At 40.4% G+C, this 16,014-nt stretch overlaps 1 protein-coding gene and 1 non-coding gene across 5 annotated transcripts in view; one reads left to right on the plus strand and one right to left on the minus strand.

Annotated features, from left to right (window-relative positions):
• kcnh6a (potassium voltage-gated channel, subfamily H (eag-related), member 6a) overlaps positions 1–15,482 on the plus strand; it is a 36,925-nt gene extending 21,443 nt beyond the window's left edge. For 3 of the 4 annotated variants that reach the window (XM_081610258.1, XM_008416313.3, XM_008416316.3), the window contains 10 exons: positions 120–542; positions 1,609–2,035; positions 3,696–3,895; positions 4,684–4,936; positions 6,397–6,590; positions 7,632–7,731; positions 8,359–8,643; positions 9,316–9,496; positions 13,749–13,956; positions 14,821–15,482. In XM_081610258.1, the coding sequence (XP_081466384.1) occupies positions 120–542; positions 1,609–2,035; positions 3,696–3,895; positions 4,684–4,936; positions 6,397–6,590; positions 7,632–7,731; positions 8,359–8,643; positions 9,316–9,496; positions 13,749–13,956; positions 14,821–15,102 (2,553 nt within the window). In that variant the 3' untranslated portion in view covers positions 15,103–15,482. The remainder of the gene's footprint in view (positions 1–119; positions 543–1,608; positions 2,036–3,695; positions 3,896–4,683; positions 4,937–6,396; positions 6,591–7,631; positions 7,732–8,358; positions 8,644–9,315; positions 9,497–13,748; positions 13,957–14,820) is intronic. The other variant, XM_008416314.3, reaches the window with a different exon arrangement.
• trnac-gca (transfer RNA cysteine (anticodon GCA)) lies at positions 9,539–9,610 on the minus strand. Its single transcript has one exon. It is a non-coding gene; the product is annotated as a tRNA-Cys (tRNA).
• Positions 15,483–16,014: the final 532 nt, after the last annotated feature.

Here is a 16,014-nt window from a genome sequence, read left to right on the forward strand (position 1 = left end):
TGCTTGTATCTTTTCTTCTTAATTCTTATTAACTAGAAACCCTTTAAATGATCTGCCTCAATCAAAAACTTTGAACTGTGACGGAACAGTCAATAAACGGATAAAAACGTCTTTTTTAGGTGTTGTCCCTCGGCGCCGACGTGCTGCCTGAGTACAAGCTCCAGGCCCCACGCATCCACAAGTGGACGATCCTCCACTACAGCCCCTTCAAGGCCGTCTGGGACTGGGTCATCCTGCTGCTGGTCATCTACACGGCCATCTTCACCCCCTACTCTGCCGCCTTCCTTCTCAACGAGGCGGAAGATGACCCAGGCTCCTGCGGCTACACCTGCAACCCGCTGAACGTGGTGGACCTCGTGGTGGACGTCATGTTCATCGTGGACATCCTCATCAACTTCAGGACCACCTACGTCAACAGCAACGACGAGGTGGTCAGCCACCCGGGCCGCATCGCGCAGCACTACTTCAAGGGCTGGTTCCTGATCGATATAGTCGCCGCCATCCCGTTCGATCTGCTCATATCGCGTTCTGGGTCACAAGAGGTGAGAGGAAACTACTTTACTTGGCTGCCATTTTTGTTGGCTGTGTAGTTTCTAGCACTCCACCCACTCCGCTAAGACGGACGTCAAAACAACCGATTCGCTTGTAAAACTTGCTGGTATCGTAATATCGCTTTTATTTAGTTGGTTTCATTTTAAATATGATCAAGGAAACAAACAAAGGGTGCAAAACAAAATTGTCATTTTAATGTTTAACTTTTAATGAGGAAAGACCGTCAATCGTAACTCAGTGTATTCGCAGATTTGCAGCGAACATTTTATATAAGATGAGAAAATTAATGTTCATATAGTTTATAAGTCTGATTAGTAAGATGCAATCAAATGTCGCATTATGGGGAAGGTGTGTCAAACCATTAGTAACCATGGAGACAGTGCCGTCATGTAGCCTAGCATGTATGGAAAAACTGGTTAGCATCTCGTCTTCTGTACGTTTTTGATGCTGCTCCGGTTTAAGGGGAAACTCTGTTCATGACATATTAATATAAATCATGTGGTGTGAATTCAGGCAAAGTCGGTAATTTGATCAACACGTAGTGAGGGAGGAGGTACGGGTCGGTTTCTAAGCTAGCTGTGTCCAGTTTTTATAAATACCGCCGTCTGTGAGGCCCAACCAGATGTGTAACATTCACAGACAAATGAGGTCGACTCAAACAGGAGCCAGGAATAAACTGGAAAAAACTACTTCAGCTGCTCTGTTCAATACTCCGTCCCTCACTTCCGACATCCATCATGGCGCCTCGAATGATTAAGTGACGTAGTTGCACCGTTTGTGCAGTAAAGATTTTGCTGCTTTTGCTTTAAAAATATTGATAATGATGTCTGGAAACGTTTTTTCTTATTAGCATCTTTGAGATGATAGTGACACAAATAAAAATCTTTGTAGCACAAAAATTTGACACCAATTTTATTAGATTTGAAAAAGATTCATTTGTGGCCTTTTTTTTTATTTGAGCACCTTCCTCTTCAAAATGTAACGTTCATGATACAAATAGGTGTCTGTTAGCAAAGCAGATTGCTTTAACGCTGACATGACCTCTCACCCCTGCAGACGGAGCCGCAGACCCAAACTACTCTGATTGGACTTCTGAAGACGGCCAGACTGCTGAGGCTGGTGCGAGTTGCCAGGAAGTTAGATCGCTACTCCGAGTACGGAGCGGCGGTTCTGTTCCTCCTCATGTGTACGTTCGCGCTCATCGCCCACTGGCTGGCCTGCATCTGGTACGCCATCGGCAACGTGGAGCGCACCGGCTCTGAACGCATCGGCGGCATGAAGATCGGCTGGCTGGACAACCTGGCCGACCAGATAGGGAAACACTACAACAGCAGCGACAGGAGCTCCGGCCCGTCCATTCAAGACAAGTACGTCACGGCGTTATATTTCACCTTCAGCAGCCTGACCAGCGTGGGCTTCGGCAACGTCTCGCCCAACACCAACCCGGAGAAGATCTTCTCCATCTGCGTCATGCTCATCGGCTGTGAGTAAAGTGGAAACATTTAGAAAAACAAACACTTGAGAGAACTAACTAGTTAAGTTTACTCAATTACATTTACTTGAGTAACTTTGTTGAAAAAATTTACTTTTAGGAGTATTTTTACTTGAGTAATTTTATTTTGAAGTATTTCTACTCTTAGTTGAGTAAAACTTCTGTATTTTTTACCTACTGAATGAAAAACAAACATGTTTTAACCAAAGATTCACCAGAAACAGACACTGACCTGCAGTTTTTGTTAAAGTTTCATAAGTTTTTTTTATTGAAAGAAGCTGATTTGGAAACATTTTCTCTTCCCTGGTTTTATTGTATTTTGTTAGTTATATGAATTATTGTCATTTTAGGTCTTAAAATACCAAAATTTCTTCAAACTTTATATTTTGGTTCATCTGATGATGTAATTTATAAATATTTAAATGATTGATAATTCGATCAGTTACTCAATACCTGAGTAGAATTTTTTCCAAATACTTTTTCATTCTTACTTGAGTAATTTCTTGGATTGATACTTTTAACGTTTACTTGAGTAAAAATGTCACTACTTGTGCTGCTCTTACTTGAGTACAATGTTCAGATACCCAACCGTCCTCTGATTGTAGCTACATTTTAGACATCTCCACCAAAAAATCCCAGAAATTTCTAGAAATAAACAGTTTGTGAAGTTCAAAATTTGCTAGAAAAAACTCAGAAATTTTGAGATTAATCTCAGAAATGTTCTTTGAGTTTCAAAATTCCAAAATGTTCAACTTTTGATACTCTGAAAATTTCTAAAAGTGGAAAATCTTTGACTTTAGAATTTCCAAGTTTTGTGTTTTGGAAAATTTCTGAGGTTGATCTAAAAATGTCCCTTTTTTTTTCTTGCCAATTTTTGACTTTTAAAACTACGAAATGTTAAATTTTTTTCTATAAAAAATTCTAAGATTAATCTGAAAATGTAATTTTTTTTCTTGCCAATTTTTGACTTTTAAAACTACAAAATGTTAAATTTTTTTCTATAAAAAATTCTAAGATTAATCTGAAAATTTCTGAGGTTTTTCTCGCAAACTTTCAACTTTTCAAACTCAGTAATTTCTAAGTTTTTTGGCGGAAATTTACTACGTCAAAAAACAAATGTTTTGTTTTTGACTTACCATCCAGAAACCACTTGCTCCATTCTTGCTGGTTGTGCAGGAGACTCCACTTCTGCTTTTCACAGATGTACTGCTGTAAAGCTGCACATGTGTTTGCAACCATTTCCAAGTGTGAGTGTAAACGTTGAGTTGCGTGGCGTAACCAGCCTGAGCAGAATAAAATCTCATGACCTAAGAATGATTTTGTGTAAAAAACATGATGAACGTGATTTGTGTAGACCATATTTCTATCCTAACCTGTTCAGGAAAGCATCATGCATCACATTTATAGTTCTATTAAGGTAATTTGCTGGAAATTTCCCAAAAGTAACTGCTAAAATCCTGACTGTGTTATCTGACAATTTTAAACCAACCCAAATTTCATGTTTTCCTTTTAATACTTAAAGGTTTTCTAGATTAGCGGTGCTTCTGACCTTCTGAAAAACATCCTCAGACATTTTAGCAGATTTTTAACAGGACTGACACCAGATGGCATTTATTTTAATCATCTACAAACAAAGGATTTCGCCTTTCAGCTCTGATGTACGCCAGCATCTTTGGGAACGTGTCGGCCATCATTCAGCGGCTGTACTCTGGCACGGCCCGGTACCACACTCAGATGCTGCGGGTCAAAGAGTTCATCCGCTTCCACCAGATCCCAGGAGGCCTCAGACAGAGACTGGAGGAGTATTTCCAGCACGCCTGGTCCTACACCAACGGCATCGACATGAACGCTGTGAGTGATTTTAAAGCCCCAAAAACCAGCAACAGCCTCATGTCAGAGCAGAGCTCAGGGTTTAGCAGGAAGTTCATGAAATGTTATTAATATATGTGAAGTATGTGATCCGTTTTTGTAAAAATATTCACCAATAAGTTATCATTTTGGTTTTCAAACAGTTTATCTAGTGTGATAAAGTTCAATTTTACGAACTACTTTGTTTGTTGGTGTTTGTTGAATTGGAGAACCTTTTATTTTTTACACTGCTTCACCTGAATGGGATGTTTTATTGTTTTTTGTTTTTTTTTACTTTTCAATATACAAGACAAAAAGAAGAAAAATGTCAAATAAAAACACGCCACTCGTGAAAAAAACAAGACAGAAATTTAAATTTCAATTGAAGGCAAAAACACAAAGTTTTCCTTGGAAGCTGTAGCTCATATAAGGACATGTTTTGGTAAAAATTATGCATCACATTACCATCTGTTGCAGTTCCTGCTTTCCTTGGAGTGATTTTTTACTGTTCATGTGCTGCATTGACTTTGACACAGGGTGTTTGCAAAGTTCTGTGTTGACCCAGTTCTCCAGTGTTTGTCCTCTGCACCAGGAATGTTCCTTATAACTTTACCAATTTGCTTTCTGTAAAGCAGCGGTGATGCACTGCACATCAGGAGGTTAATTGTGTGGCTTCTTTATTGAAGTTGTTGACCCACTTTCTAGTGATGATGCGCTTCAGAGGATGACGTAACAAGCTAATTTAAAGTGAGGAATTGACAAAATGTTCCTGCTGTTTGGTTGTTTTGCAGGTTTTGAAGGGTTTTCCTGAATGCCTGCAAGCCGACATCTGCCTCCATCTGCACCGCAGCTTGCTGCAGAACTGCAAAGCTTTTCGGGGCGCCAACAAAGGCTGCCTGCGAGCTCTGGCCATGCGATTCAGGACGACCCACGCGCCGCCGGGTGACACCCTGGTGCACAGCGGGGACATTCTCACTGCCCTCTACTTCATTTCCAGGGGTTCAATCGAGATTTTGAGGGACGACGTGGTGGTGGCCATACTGGGTGAGCTGGAAATAAAGCAATGGACATTGTAAAGCTAACTGGGTAAAGTTACCTGTACCTACAGGAACTACAGCTCAGATAATGTGCTTTTATTTTGGTATCTTTCACGTGAGCATTGCTATGGTAACGGAATTCAGCTCCACATGAAAAGGTTAGCAGTGGTGGCTCCAGGGGGTGGATTACAGGGGGCTATGGCCCCCCCAAGAAAATGTCACGATTATTTTATTTTTCATCGTAGTTAATATTCTTTAATATGTAGTTGTTGTTATTTTCCTAATTTAGAAAAAACAACCAATAATATACTGACTAAAAAAATCCCAGGGAATGAACTTGTTCCTATTTTCACTTTTGGTAAACAATGGAAAGAAGCACAACATGTGAAAACAGATTGTTTTCTACGACCCAAATTTCCCAGGACAGAATCATCAGCTGAAGAGAAAACTGTGGATAAAACAGGAACGTTTACATTTACTGTTTGGCGTTATTACATTTTTTTATTTAAAACTAAAAATGATCAATATCAACTGGTTTAAAAAATGTATCATGATACGTCCAGTGCTATATAGGCTTTAATTAAATCGCAAAATACCCCATATTCACTATCTACTTTATTGGTGATTGTTGTAGATGATTTGAAATGTTCATGGAAAAATCTGATAGCTTGTATTAATGAAACAATTTGTGCTAATCTAATGTAAGGCGTGAAAACAACTGTAGTTACTGTTTGTTCCTGTCTCGTTTTTACTAGACAGCTACTAGACGGTTCTGGTCTTATCAATATTGATGGGATGCTACAGACATTTTGTTATTTTTTGTGCTTTAATGCTGCTGTGTGTAACTTTTACTAAAGCAAATATGGTTTTTACATATTTGAAATGCACCACGGTGGGACTTAGCGCCGTTCACACCTGCCACCAATGCTAATGCTAGTTAGCATACCCACAGATTTTCCTGTAACAGTAAGTTGTTTTTCCACCATTAGCACATTGAGCAACGTATATGAGAGTGATTGACTGCGCCAAGACCCTCCTCCTGGCTCTGACTGGCTTTTGAACAGTAGTTGTTCATTTTTGCAATAGTAGCTCTGGTAGAAAGTGGATTCTGTCTCATACTCTATAAACAACATATAAAACATATTTTTGTAGTTGCACGTAGCTACATCCTGCAGCTGCAACTCCTGTAGCCAAAGCGCCATCTGATGCTATCCTTGACATCTTGACAGCATGCGTTTGTTTTTGTGTGTTGTGCCGCCCGAGGTGTTTGGGCACAGCTCCACTTTCATTTTACAATCGCATTGATCATCAATATCACATCCAGCCTGCATAGGTCACTTCTTTTATAGCTGCGTTTGTGAGGACAGTTAATTTGTTCTGTTGCAGACCAGGAATCCCTTTAATTTTTATTTCTATTCAGAGTTATATACCCAGTTACTGAAGTATGTTGCTGGGATGTGTTTGCAGGAAAGAACGACATCTTTGGTGAACCCAACCACGTCTATGGCAGGCCCGGGAAATCCAGCGCTGACGTTCGGGCTTTGACCTACTGCGACCTTCATAAGATCCTGAGGGACGACCTGCTGGAGGTGCTGGAGATGTATCCAGACTTTGCTGACTCCTTCTGGAACAATTTGGAGATCACCTTTAACCTCAGAGATGTGAGTACCACTAGAGGGCGATGTTACAACATCCGTGTGGAATTTGCTGAATTAATTGAATTATTCTGAATAAAAAAGGTAAATGAAGGTAAAAAGTGAATCTAAAGGCAAATATTCTGAATCGTTTATTTATGTTTTGCCTCCAGTAGACCTCTTATTTCTTGAGATTTCTTAAATGGGGCGTATTATGCAAGTTTTACTTTTTTCACGTTTTTATATTTTCATTTGGATCTGAACTGTGTAAAAAAAACAAACAGCTGTTTTTTTTGGCAGTAATTGAATGTTTTGAGTGTCTAGAAAATGACACGTTTTAAAAAACCTTCTGATTGTAAAATCACATTCAAAGGGAACTGCAACCTGCACAGAGCAACCCCGTTACTTAGCAACCCGCGCAGAGCTCCAGCACATTTGGTCAGCTGGTTTTACCGCTTTATCCACTGTACAATGGCTTCTGGAAAAGACAAGTGTTTTGTTGTTGAAGAACCAGCATCCTTGCTGCTTCTGCAGAAGGCTCCACTTACGCTTTTCAAAGATGGACTGTTGTATAACTGCATCTGTTTGCAGCCATTTTCAAATGCGAGGGTAAACGTCGAGTTGTTATGCGTGGCCGGCAGCAGTTTAATTTCACCTGGTTGAGATTTACTAAAGGAATGCTATTTTATTGATTTTTTTTTCTAATTTATAAATGCATCATTAAAAGGGCTTCAATAGTATTAGTGAAAAATTTTAATATTGTGCATTTTTAATTCGATCATCAGAATAATGGTTCGTTGCAGCCCTTCTTACGTTTCTGAGCTGTTTTAACTTTTTTTGTTCTTGTTTAAGTTCCTCATTTTGTTGCGATTGGGTGTGGATACAAAAAAGAACTTGGTTTAAGACTTTTGTGCATCACGGCATGTCTTCCAGGCCCAAGCAAAATGTTCACAGCCAAATCATTAAAACACCACTTAGGATACTGTTACCAAATGTTTTAGAAACAATGTCTAATTGCTAGAAAATGTACTGTTTGGGTTTTAAATGACTGAAACTAATATGACTCAGGCAGACAGAATAAACCAGCAAACCCCGAGCAGGAGCTCCGAGTGCGGCTGCCGACTGACGAGGCATCGCAGAAGCTCCCTGCGGCGCCGGAACCGGCCGGGTGAGAATTATTTTTATTTTTCTGCCGGGCAAAATTTTTTTTTGTATAGAAAAAATTAGTCAAAAATTTTCTGAAAAAAAAAATACATTTTTTGATTAATCTTATAAATTTTTTGAGAAGAAGTCTTGGAAATTGGAAAGTTGGAAGATTTCCATTGATAAAAAGTTTAACATTTTCACATTTTGAAACTCAGAAATTTCCTTGCTTTTTTCCTAAAAAATGTCTAAGGTTAACCTGAATTTCAGATTTTTTTCTAGCATATTTTTTGACTGTTGAAACTCATTAATTGCCTTGTTCTTTTTTTTTAAGCAAAGGTTCCACTTTTGAAACTCCTCTTTAATTTTTTTAAAGAAAATATAAATTTAATTTTGAGTTTTTATAGAACATATTTGACTTTTCAAACTCAGAAATTTTCTTGTTTTTTTCCCAGAATTTTCCTGAAATTACTCTGAAAATTTTAGTTTTTTTCTAGCAACTTCTTGACTCTTCAAACTCAGAAAATTTCAGAGATTTTTTGGTAAAACTGTATTCCTTCTCTTTTTTCCCAATGACCATCCACCGTCATAAATTCTACCTACAGTTTTTTTTGCCTCCATCTTGTCTTGAGCTGCGTTTTTCTGCATGCAGATGGGATGGACCACGAGGACTCGTACCCAGATCAGTCGTGTCTGACGGTGAACCACCGGCGCAGAATGGTGGCCGGGTCTCACTGGGAGGATCTCTGTAGCAGCGCCAGCGTTTGTTCTCAGTCCAGTGATGAGGAAATTAAGCCTGTTCAACACAAGGGGGAGCTGTTCGTCCACGGCTCTGACACCAGAGACTACCAACCTTCCAGGGTCACCATCCGACCCCACTGCGGACCTTCTGCTCTAATGGGGCAGGCTGTGGATCTTGGAGGCTCTCCGTACTCAGGTACAAACAATGCATTGAACTTTCACAAAAAGTTTGATGTTAAAACCATAAAATTTAATATTTTGCCAGGATTTGATGTAAAAGACACAAAAAAACTTCATAATTTTGAAGTGGACAGTTGTCTATCACCGTTTTTGGTTTATTTGAAAGTAATGGAGGCTGAATACTAATTAAAACCCTTCATAATTCCTCCTTTGTGCTTGTTTTTGTTGGCCTCAGTTAAATATACTGAGGTCTTTTGGTTTTAAGGTGACATATTTTAAAAAGTTCAAATGGTTTGAATGATTTAGCAAAGAAACTGTAGCTCTTCAGTTCTCTATTTACTCATGTAATTATTTTAAAATAATGGGGAATATTTTATTTAAAATCTACAAAATGGAACAATTTAAACTACTAAATAAATATTAAACCAAATACAATGTTTATGAATATCATATATGTGCAAAGGCTACAAGAAAAAATATGTGGATTCAGTTTTCTTTAACTGATTTGTCTAATCATTGTAAAACAAGAACTACAAAATCAAAGAATTAAAAATAATCTAGTATTTAACCAAATCAAATGCTTGGGAATGCGATATGTGCAAAGACTACAGAAGAAGAAAATGCAGTTTTTAAATGAAAACTTGAAAGAAAATGCCAAGTGTCAGTATATTTTTCTTAAATTGTGCAGCAGCGCCCCCTATCAGTGTGTCAGGCTTGTACGGCTACTGGTCAGACCGCAGATCCAGCCAGTCTGAGAACCAGAGGAGGCAGTCGGCAGTGAGGTCTGGGTTTCGGCCTTCGTTCTGCGCTGAGGATCGGCCTCGGGAGCTGGAATCCAGACTGGAGCTCCTGCAGTCACAGCTCAACAGGTACCATGAATCCAGTTCAGGGTCCAGAATAATGAAAACAGTAGGGGGCACTCGGATTTGAACCGGGGACCTCTTGATCTGCAGTCAAATGCTCTACCACTGAGCTATACCCCCTGTTCTTCTGCTGTGTTTTACATCATGAAAAAATGGGTGTAATAGTGCTTCTGTAGTTAAAACACTGCTGAAAAATTCAAAATGGCACCTATTTTTCAAAATGGTCACCACAGTTGTTATGGAAATTAATTTTAACTATAAAATCACCAGTTAGATGATTGTGTTTGGTGTCAAATCATAGCCTACATGTTTTCAACCATAGAAATTATATATTTCCTTTTTCTGGTGGACATTTTTCAAAATGGCCACCTCATGGAAAATAAATGTTTGCACTAAAACTGGTAATTATTGCCAGGGGTTAGCATAGCTCACCAGAATCTTTGCCAAACAAATAGCTACGCTAACAATAAACACGTTAAATCAAATCAAATCAAATTTTATTTGCATTGCACATTTCAGCAGCAAGGCATTTCAAAGTGCTTTACATAATTAAAATAAAAATAAAAACAGAGAATGAGAGAGATTTAGAAAAAGATTTTAAAAAGATAAAAACATTATTAAAAGTAAAGATAAAAACATTAAAAACATCGATCCACGTGAGGACTTGCCCTTATGGGGTTTCCTCGAACAGAGTTTTAGCAGAGCGACATCATACAAGGATTCTCAAACCTAAGACTTTAAAACCCTAATTTAGCCATAAGCAACTCTAAACAGGTGGATTTTAAGTTGAAATTTAAAGGCACTCAGTGTTTCAGCTGTTTTACAGTTTTCTGGGAGTTTGTTCCAAATTTGTGGTGCATAGAAGCTGAGTCCTACTTCTCCTCGTTTGGTTCTGGGGATGCAGAACCAGAAGATCTGAGGGTCTAGACGGTTGGTACAGTAATAACAGATCTTTAATGTGGTGCTAAACCGTTCAGTGATTTATAAACTAACATCAGTATTTTAAAGTCTATTCTCTGAGCTTCAGGGAGCCAGTGTAGGGACTTTAAAACTGGTGTTATGTGCTCTATCTTCCTGGTTTTAGTGAGAACCCGAGCAGCAGCTTCTGGATCAGCTGCAGCTGTTTGATTGATTTATTAGTCAGACCTGTGAAGACGCTGTTGCAGTAATCAATGCTGCTAAAGATAAACGCATGGATGAGTTTCTCTAGATCGCGCTGAGACATAAGTCCTCTAATCCTGGAGATGTTCTTCAGGTGGTAGAAGGCCGACTTTGTGACTGTCTTAATGTGGCTCTGAAGGTTCAGGTCAGAGTCCATCACTACTCCCAGGTTTCGGGCTGATCGCTGGTTTTTAGTTGTAATAACTGAAGCTGTGCATTGATTCGGGTTCGCTCATCTTTAGGTCCAAATATAATAACTTCAGTTTTGTTTCTGTTTAGCTGGAGAAAGTTTTGGCACATCCACACATTGATCTGTTCTAAGCATCTATTCAGTGATTGGATGGGGTCAAAGGTCACCTGGTGACATCGTGATGTAAAGCTGTGTATCATCCGCATAATTGTGGTAGCTGATCCTATGTCCTGTTATAACCTGAGCCAGTGGGAGAATATAAATATTGAAAAGAAGGGGTCCTAGGATTGAACCTTGGGGTACCCCACATGTGACCTTTGACCTCTCTGATGAGAAGTTTCCAATTTAAACAAATAAATCCGTTCTTTATGTAAGATTCAAACCAGTGAAGCACTGGACCGGAGAGTCCGACCCAACTCTCCAGTCGATTCAGTAAAATGTCGTGGTCAACAGTGTCGAAAGCTGCACTGAGGTCCAACAGAACCAGCACTGTGGTTCTCCCACAGTCTGTGTTTATATGGATATCATTGAACACTTTGACTAGGCCGTCTCCATGCTGTGGTGAGCACGAAAACCAGACTGGAAGGAGTCAAAGCAGTTTGTTATTGTTAGGAAGTTATTTAATTGTTTAAAAACAGCTTTTTCAATAATTTGCTGATGAATGGGAGGTTGGAGATCGGCCTGTAATTCTGCAGTAGTGATTTGTCTAGATTGTTCTTTTTTATCAGTGGTTTGATAACTGCTGTTTTCAAAGCCTGGGGGAAAACACCTGATGAGAGCGATGAGTTCACTATTTGGATCAGATCATTAGCAACAACAGGCAGGACTTTCTTAAAGAAATGTGTGGGTAGGACATCCAGACAGCAGGAACCAGAGCTTAATTGACTTATAATTTATTGTAGGGTTTTATAATTAAGTAGTTGAAATTGGGTCATTTTTCCTGCATTTGTTTTGTTTGGGCACAGCATTGGTACTGGCTTTGGAGTGGATGTACAGATTAGTCCTCTGATCTTTTGAATTTTCTCTGAAAAGAAACTGGAGAACTTGTTGCAGGCGGCATTAGATTGAAGTTCAGGTGGCAACGTCATCGGAGGATTTGTGAGCCTGTCAAGAGTAGCAAATAAAGCTCAAGCGTTGTTAGTGTTTTTGTTTATGACATCTGCAAAGAAAGCCTCTCTTGCATGTTTTAGTGTTGTGTGATAGTTACGAAGTCTTTCCTTGTAGATGTCATAATAAACGTGCAGTTGAGCTTTACACCATTTACGTTCGGCCCTGCAGCAGAGTTGTCTTGCAGATTGAACTGTTTGTGCATTTCTCCATGGAGATTTCTTCCTACCAGTCACAACCTTCACTTTAATGGGGGCAATGTAATAAATGATATCTGAAAGTTTGCACTGAAAATCATCTACCAACTTATTTACGTCATTATAGCTTAAGGACAAGGAAGAAGATTAGATTTGATTAAATGTTTCTGCTGTGTTTTCTGTGAAAGTACGTTTTGTGATAGTAGCTGTTTGTCCAAGTGGGTTAACGGATAAAGAACTGTCAAAGACCTCTCCTTGGGCTGCCACCTTATCGTGGTGGAGGGGTTTGAGTGTCCCAATGATCCTAGGAGCTATGCTGTCTGGGGCTTTATGCCCCAGACAGCATAGCTTACACAGCTATAGCTGTTGGCTTACACAGCATAGCTTGTGTAAGCCAACACAAGGTTGTGTTGGCTTACACGACTCTGCAACATCGCATGGACATCGGGGGCAGTTCCCCTGGATTGGCAGACTGGGGTGGTGGTCCCCCTGTTTAAAAAGGGGGAATGGAGGGTGTGCTCCAATTACAGGGGGGTCACACTCTTAAGCCTCCCTGGTAAGGTCTATTCAGGGGTCCTGGAGAGGAGGGTCTGTCGGATAGTCGAACCTCGGATTCAGGAAGAGCAGTGTGGTTTTCGTCCTGGTCGTGGAACACTGGACCAGCTCTACACCCTTAGCAGGGTCCTGGAGGGTGCATGGGAGTTCGCCCAACCAGTCTACATGTGTTTTGTGGACTTGGAGAAGGCGTTCGACCGTGTCCCTCGGGAGGCCCTGTGGGGGGTACTCCGGGAGTATGGGGTACCGGGCCCTTTGATACGGGCTGTCAGGTCCCTGTATGACCGGTGTCAGAGTCTGGTCCGCATTGCCGGCAGTAAGTCGGGCTCGTTTCCCGTGAGAGTGGGACTCCGCCAAGGCTGCCCTTTGTCACCGATTCTGTTCATTACTTTTATGGACAGAATTTCTAGGCGCAGCCGAGGTGTTGAGGGGATCCGTTTTGGTGGCCTTAGGATCGCATCTCTGCTTTTTGCGGATGATGTGGTCCTGTTGGCTTCATCGGAACGTGATCTGCAGCTCTCACTGGAGCGGTTCGCAGCCGAGTGTGAAGCGGCCGGGATGAGGCTCAGTGCCTCCAAATCCGAGGCCATGGTCTTGAGCCGGAAAAGGGTAGAGTGCCTTCTCCGGGTCAGGGGGGTCGTCCTGCCTCAAGTGGAGGAGTTTAAGTATCTGAGGATCTTGTTCACAAATGAGGGAAGAAGGGAGCGGGAGATCGACAGGCGGATTGGGGCAGCGTCTACTGTGAAGCGGGCGCTGTACCGGTCCGTTGTGGTGAAGAGAGAGCTGAGCCAAAAAGCGAAGCTCTCGATTTACCGGTCGATCTACGTTCCCACCCTCAAATATGGCCATGATCCCGGGTACAAGCGGCCGAAATGGGCTTCCTCCGCAGGGTGGCTGGGCTCTCCCTTAGAGATAGGGTGAGAAGCTCGGTCATCCGGGAGGGACTCAGAGTAGAGCCAAATTATTTTTGCTTGTGTGCAAATATTTTACCGTCATATTTAAATCATATTTTATTTGCCTGTGACCTTTTCCTTTTAACTCTTCCCAGGCTGGAGACCCGTATGACTGCAGATATCAATGTGATCCTGCAGCTCCTCCAGAGGCAGATGACCCCGGTTCCTCCCGCCTACAGCGACGTGTCGCCCGGCTCCCACCTGCCTCACCCCACCACCCTGTACGGCTCGGGAACCCCCGCCATCCACACGGGCCCCCCAATCCAGCCGGGACAGACAGGCGGCACCGCCTCCCTGCTGCAGGTATCAGAACTGCATTTTATTCCTCCATATTTTGTTTTTTAGTATAAAGTATATTTAATAATGTAAATAGGTCACCTTTAAGACAGGTGACCTATTTACATTATTAAGATTGGACAGAGGACAGCATGATGCTGCCACCACTGAATCTTATGGCGCGGTGCAGAGTTTGGTTCAGGCTGACGTCCAATGAAAGTTTTCTACCGTTGTTGTATTTTGAAGTTTTTGTTTCATCTACCAAGAGTTTCCACATGTTTGCTTTTTCACCCAAATCTGACTAAGTATGGCTGGGATTTCCTGTTGTTTTCTTTTTGCTACATTTTAAATTTTTATTTGTGAAACACTGAAATTCACCAAATCTTATCAAGTATTTTTGTTCTCGTTTCTAGTGGAAATATCTTTGCACATTTTAAATGACAAAACTAACTTACATTAGCTTTTCTGCCAGATATAGTGGCTTTCTTGAGCCAATAATTCCTTAATATTGATTTTTAAAAAGTACTAATTCAACTTGCAGATCATTCCACCCATAAAACATTTTTCCCAAGTTATAAATGAAACAATCTGCCAGTGGAACTAGTAGTTTTTTAATCAATATTAAGGAATTATTGACTTAAAACAAACTATTTCTTGCTGAAAAGTTAATTTTAAGTTAGTTTTGTCTTGTATTCAATTTTACTAAGATATTGGCACTAGAAACTAGAACAAAAATACTTAAAATTTTGCAGTGAAGATTTTCTCTCCAATTTACAACTATCATAAAATGTGCAGAAAAAAAAGGAAATGCAAAAAAAAATGCAATTTAAATGTATTAATGCTGCAGCATTTAAACATTTTATCTACATCTGAGTGTTTTTGTGTTTCCAGAGTCCAGATTCTGACTTTAAGCAGAAATCTAGAGACTCCCTCTCCAGCGGCGTCCATCTCACCGTGGCGTCAGACGACACCATGTCACCAGAGGCCGACCCGCCACGACTGCCCTCTGTTGACCTCACCTGTCCTCACTTCCTGTCCCCCAACGTCCACGAAGCCCCCGGGCTCCTCGGCGGCAGCCAGCGCTTCCCCTCGCTCCCCGAACACCTGGAGACCTCCACAGAGATGCAGGAGATCCAGAGACACGTCTCTGACCCGGTCCTGCAAGGCACCTAGAGCGACCTACTGCAAATGTAAAGCCATATTTTGTCCAGATGGATCCCCATCTCACCAAATATTACCAAAAAATGATCCTCCTCTCCTGGTCGGAGGCTGCAGGAAAGCAAGGAATGTCTGAAAAACACACAAACTGCATCCCAGACTCAGGTTTCCATAATGGAAGGAGAGAAAAAAAAAACATGTTTGAGAAATATCTGCATTCACTTTGTATAAGAATTGCACATTTAGGCTCAATAAAGAAACAAATGTATTTTTATACTGTTCTAGCTGCTGTTTGCATAAAGAACTCTGTATCTAGTTAATACAAAGGCTGTTGGAGTCAGTGTTACTGTTGTCTGTGTTAAATAAATTAACTGTCTGACATTGTAAATGATGAAGATTTTAACTTAAATCTCACATTTGTTCATGGCACGAATCAGAAAAGTAACTTATGAGAAAACATGGCTGTGAATATAGACAGATGTTTTCTGTAGAGATTTTTTCTGGTCACATCTGCCAGAGTTTTAACCCAGTTAGTTTTAACCTTACTCTAACAAAATTAATAAGCTCGATATACGAGTATTATGATTATATTTTGGATTATTTTGAAGATAGAAAAATGGAGCACACCAAAGAACTGATCAATGTTCTTATTTCTTCTAGAAATTTTGAGAGTAAAAAGTCAAAAATTTGCTAAAAAGTAAAAACTACCTAACGTTAGTTTGACAAAAAAAATAAATAAAAAAATAGACTTTTGAAACTCAGAAATTTACACGTTTTTTTATCAAAAATTTCTGAGATTAATCTTTTTTTTTCTTCCTTTTTTGCGACTTTTCAAAGCCAGAGTTCCACGTTTTTTCTAGAAAAGATCGTTTTTGGCGGAAAATTAAGACCTTTCTCACTACATAAACGTACAAAGGAAGATCGCAG

This window comes from Poecilia reticulata, chromosome 8, assembly GCF_904066995.2.
Source record: "Poecilia reticulata chromosome 8, P_reticulata-male-v2, whole genome shotgun sequence".
In the NCBI taxonomy this organism is placed as follows: Eukaryota; Metazoa; Chordata; class Actinopteri; order Cyprinodontiformes; family Poeciliidae; genus Poecilia; species Poecilia reticulata.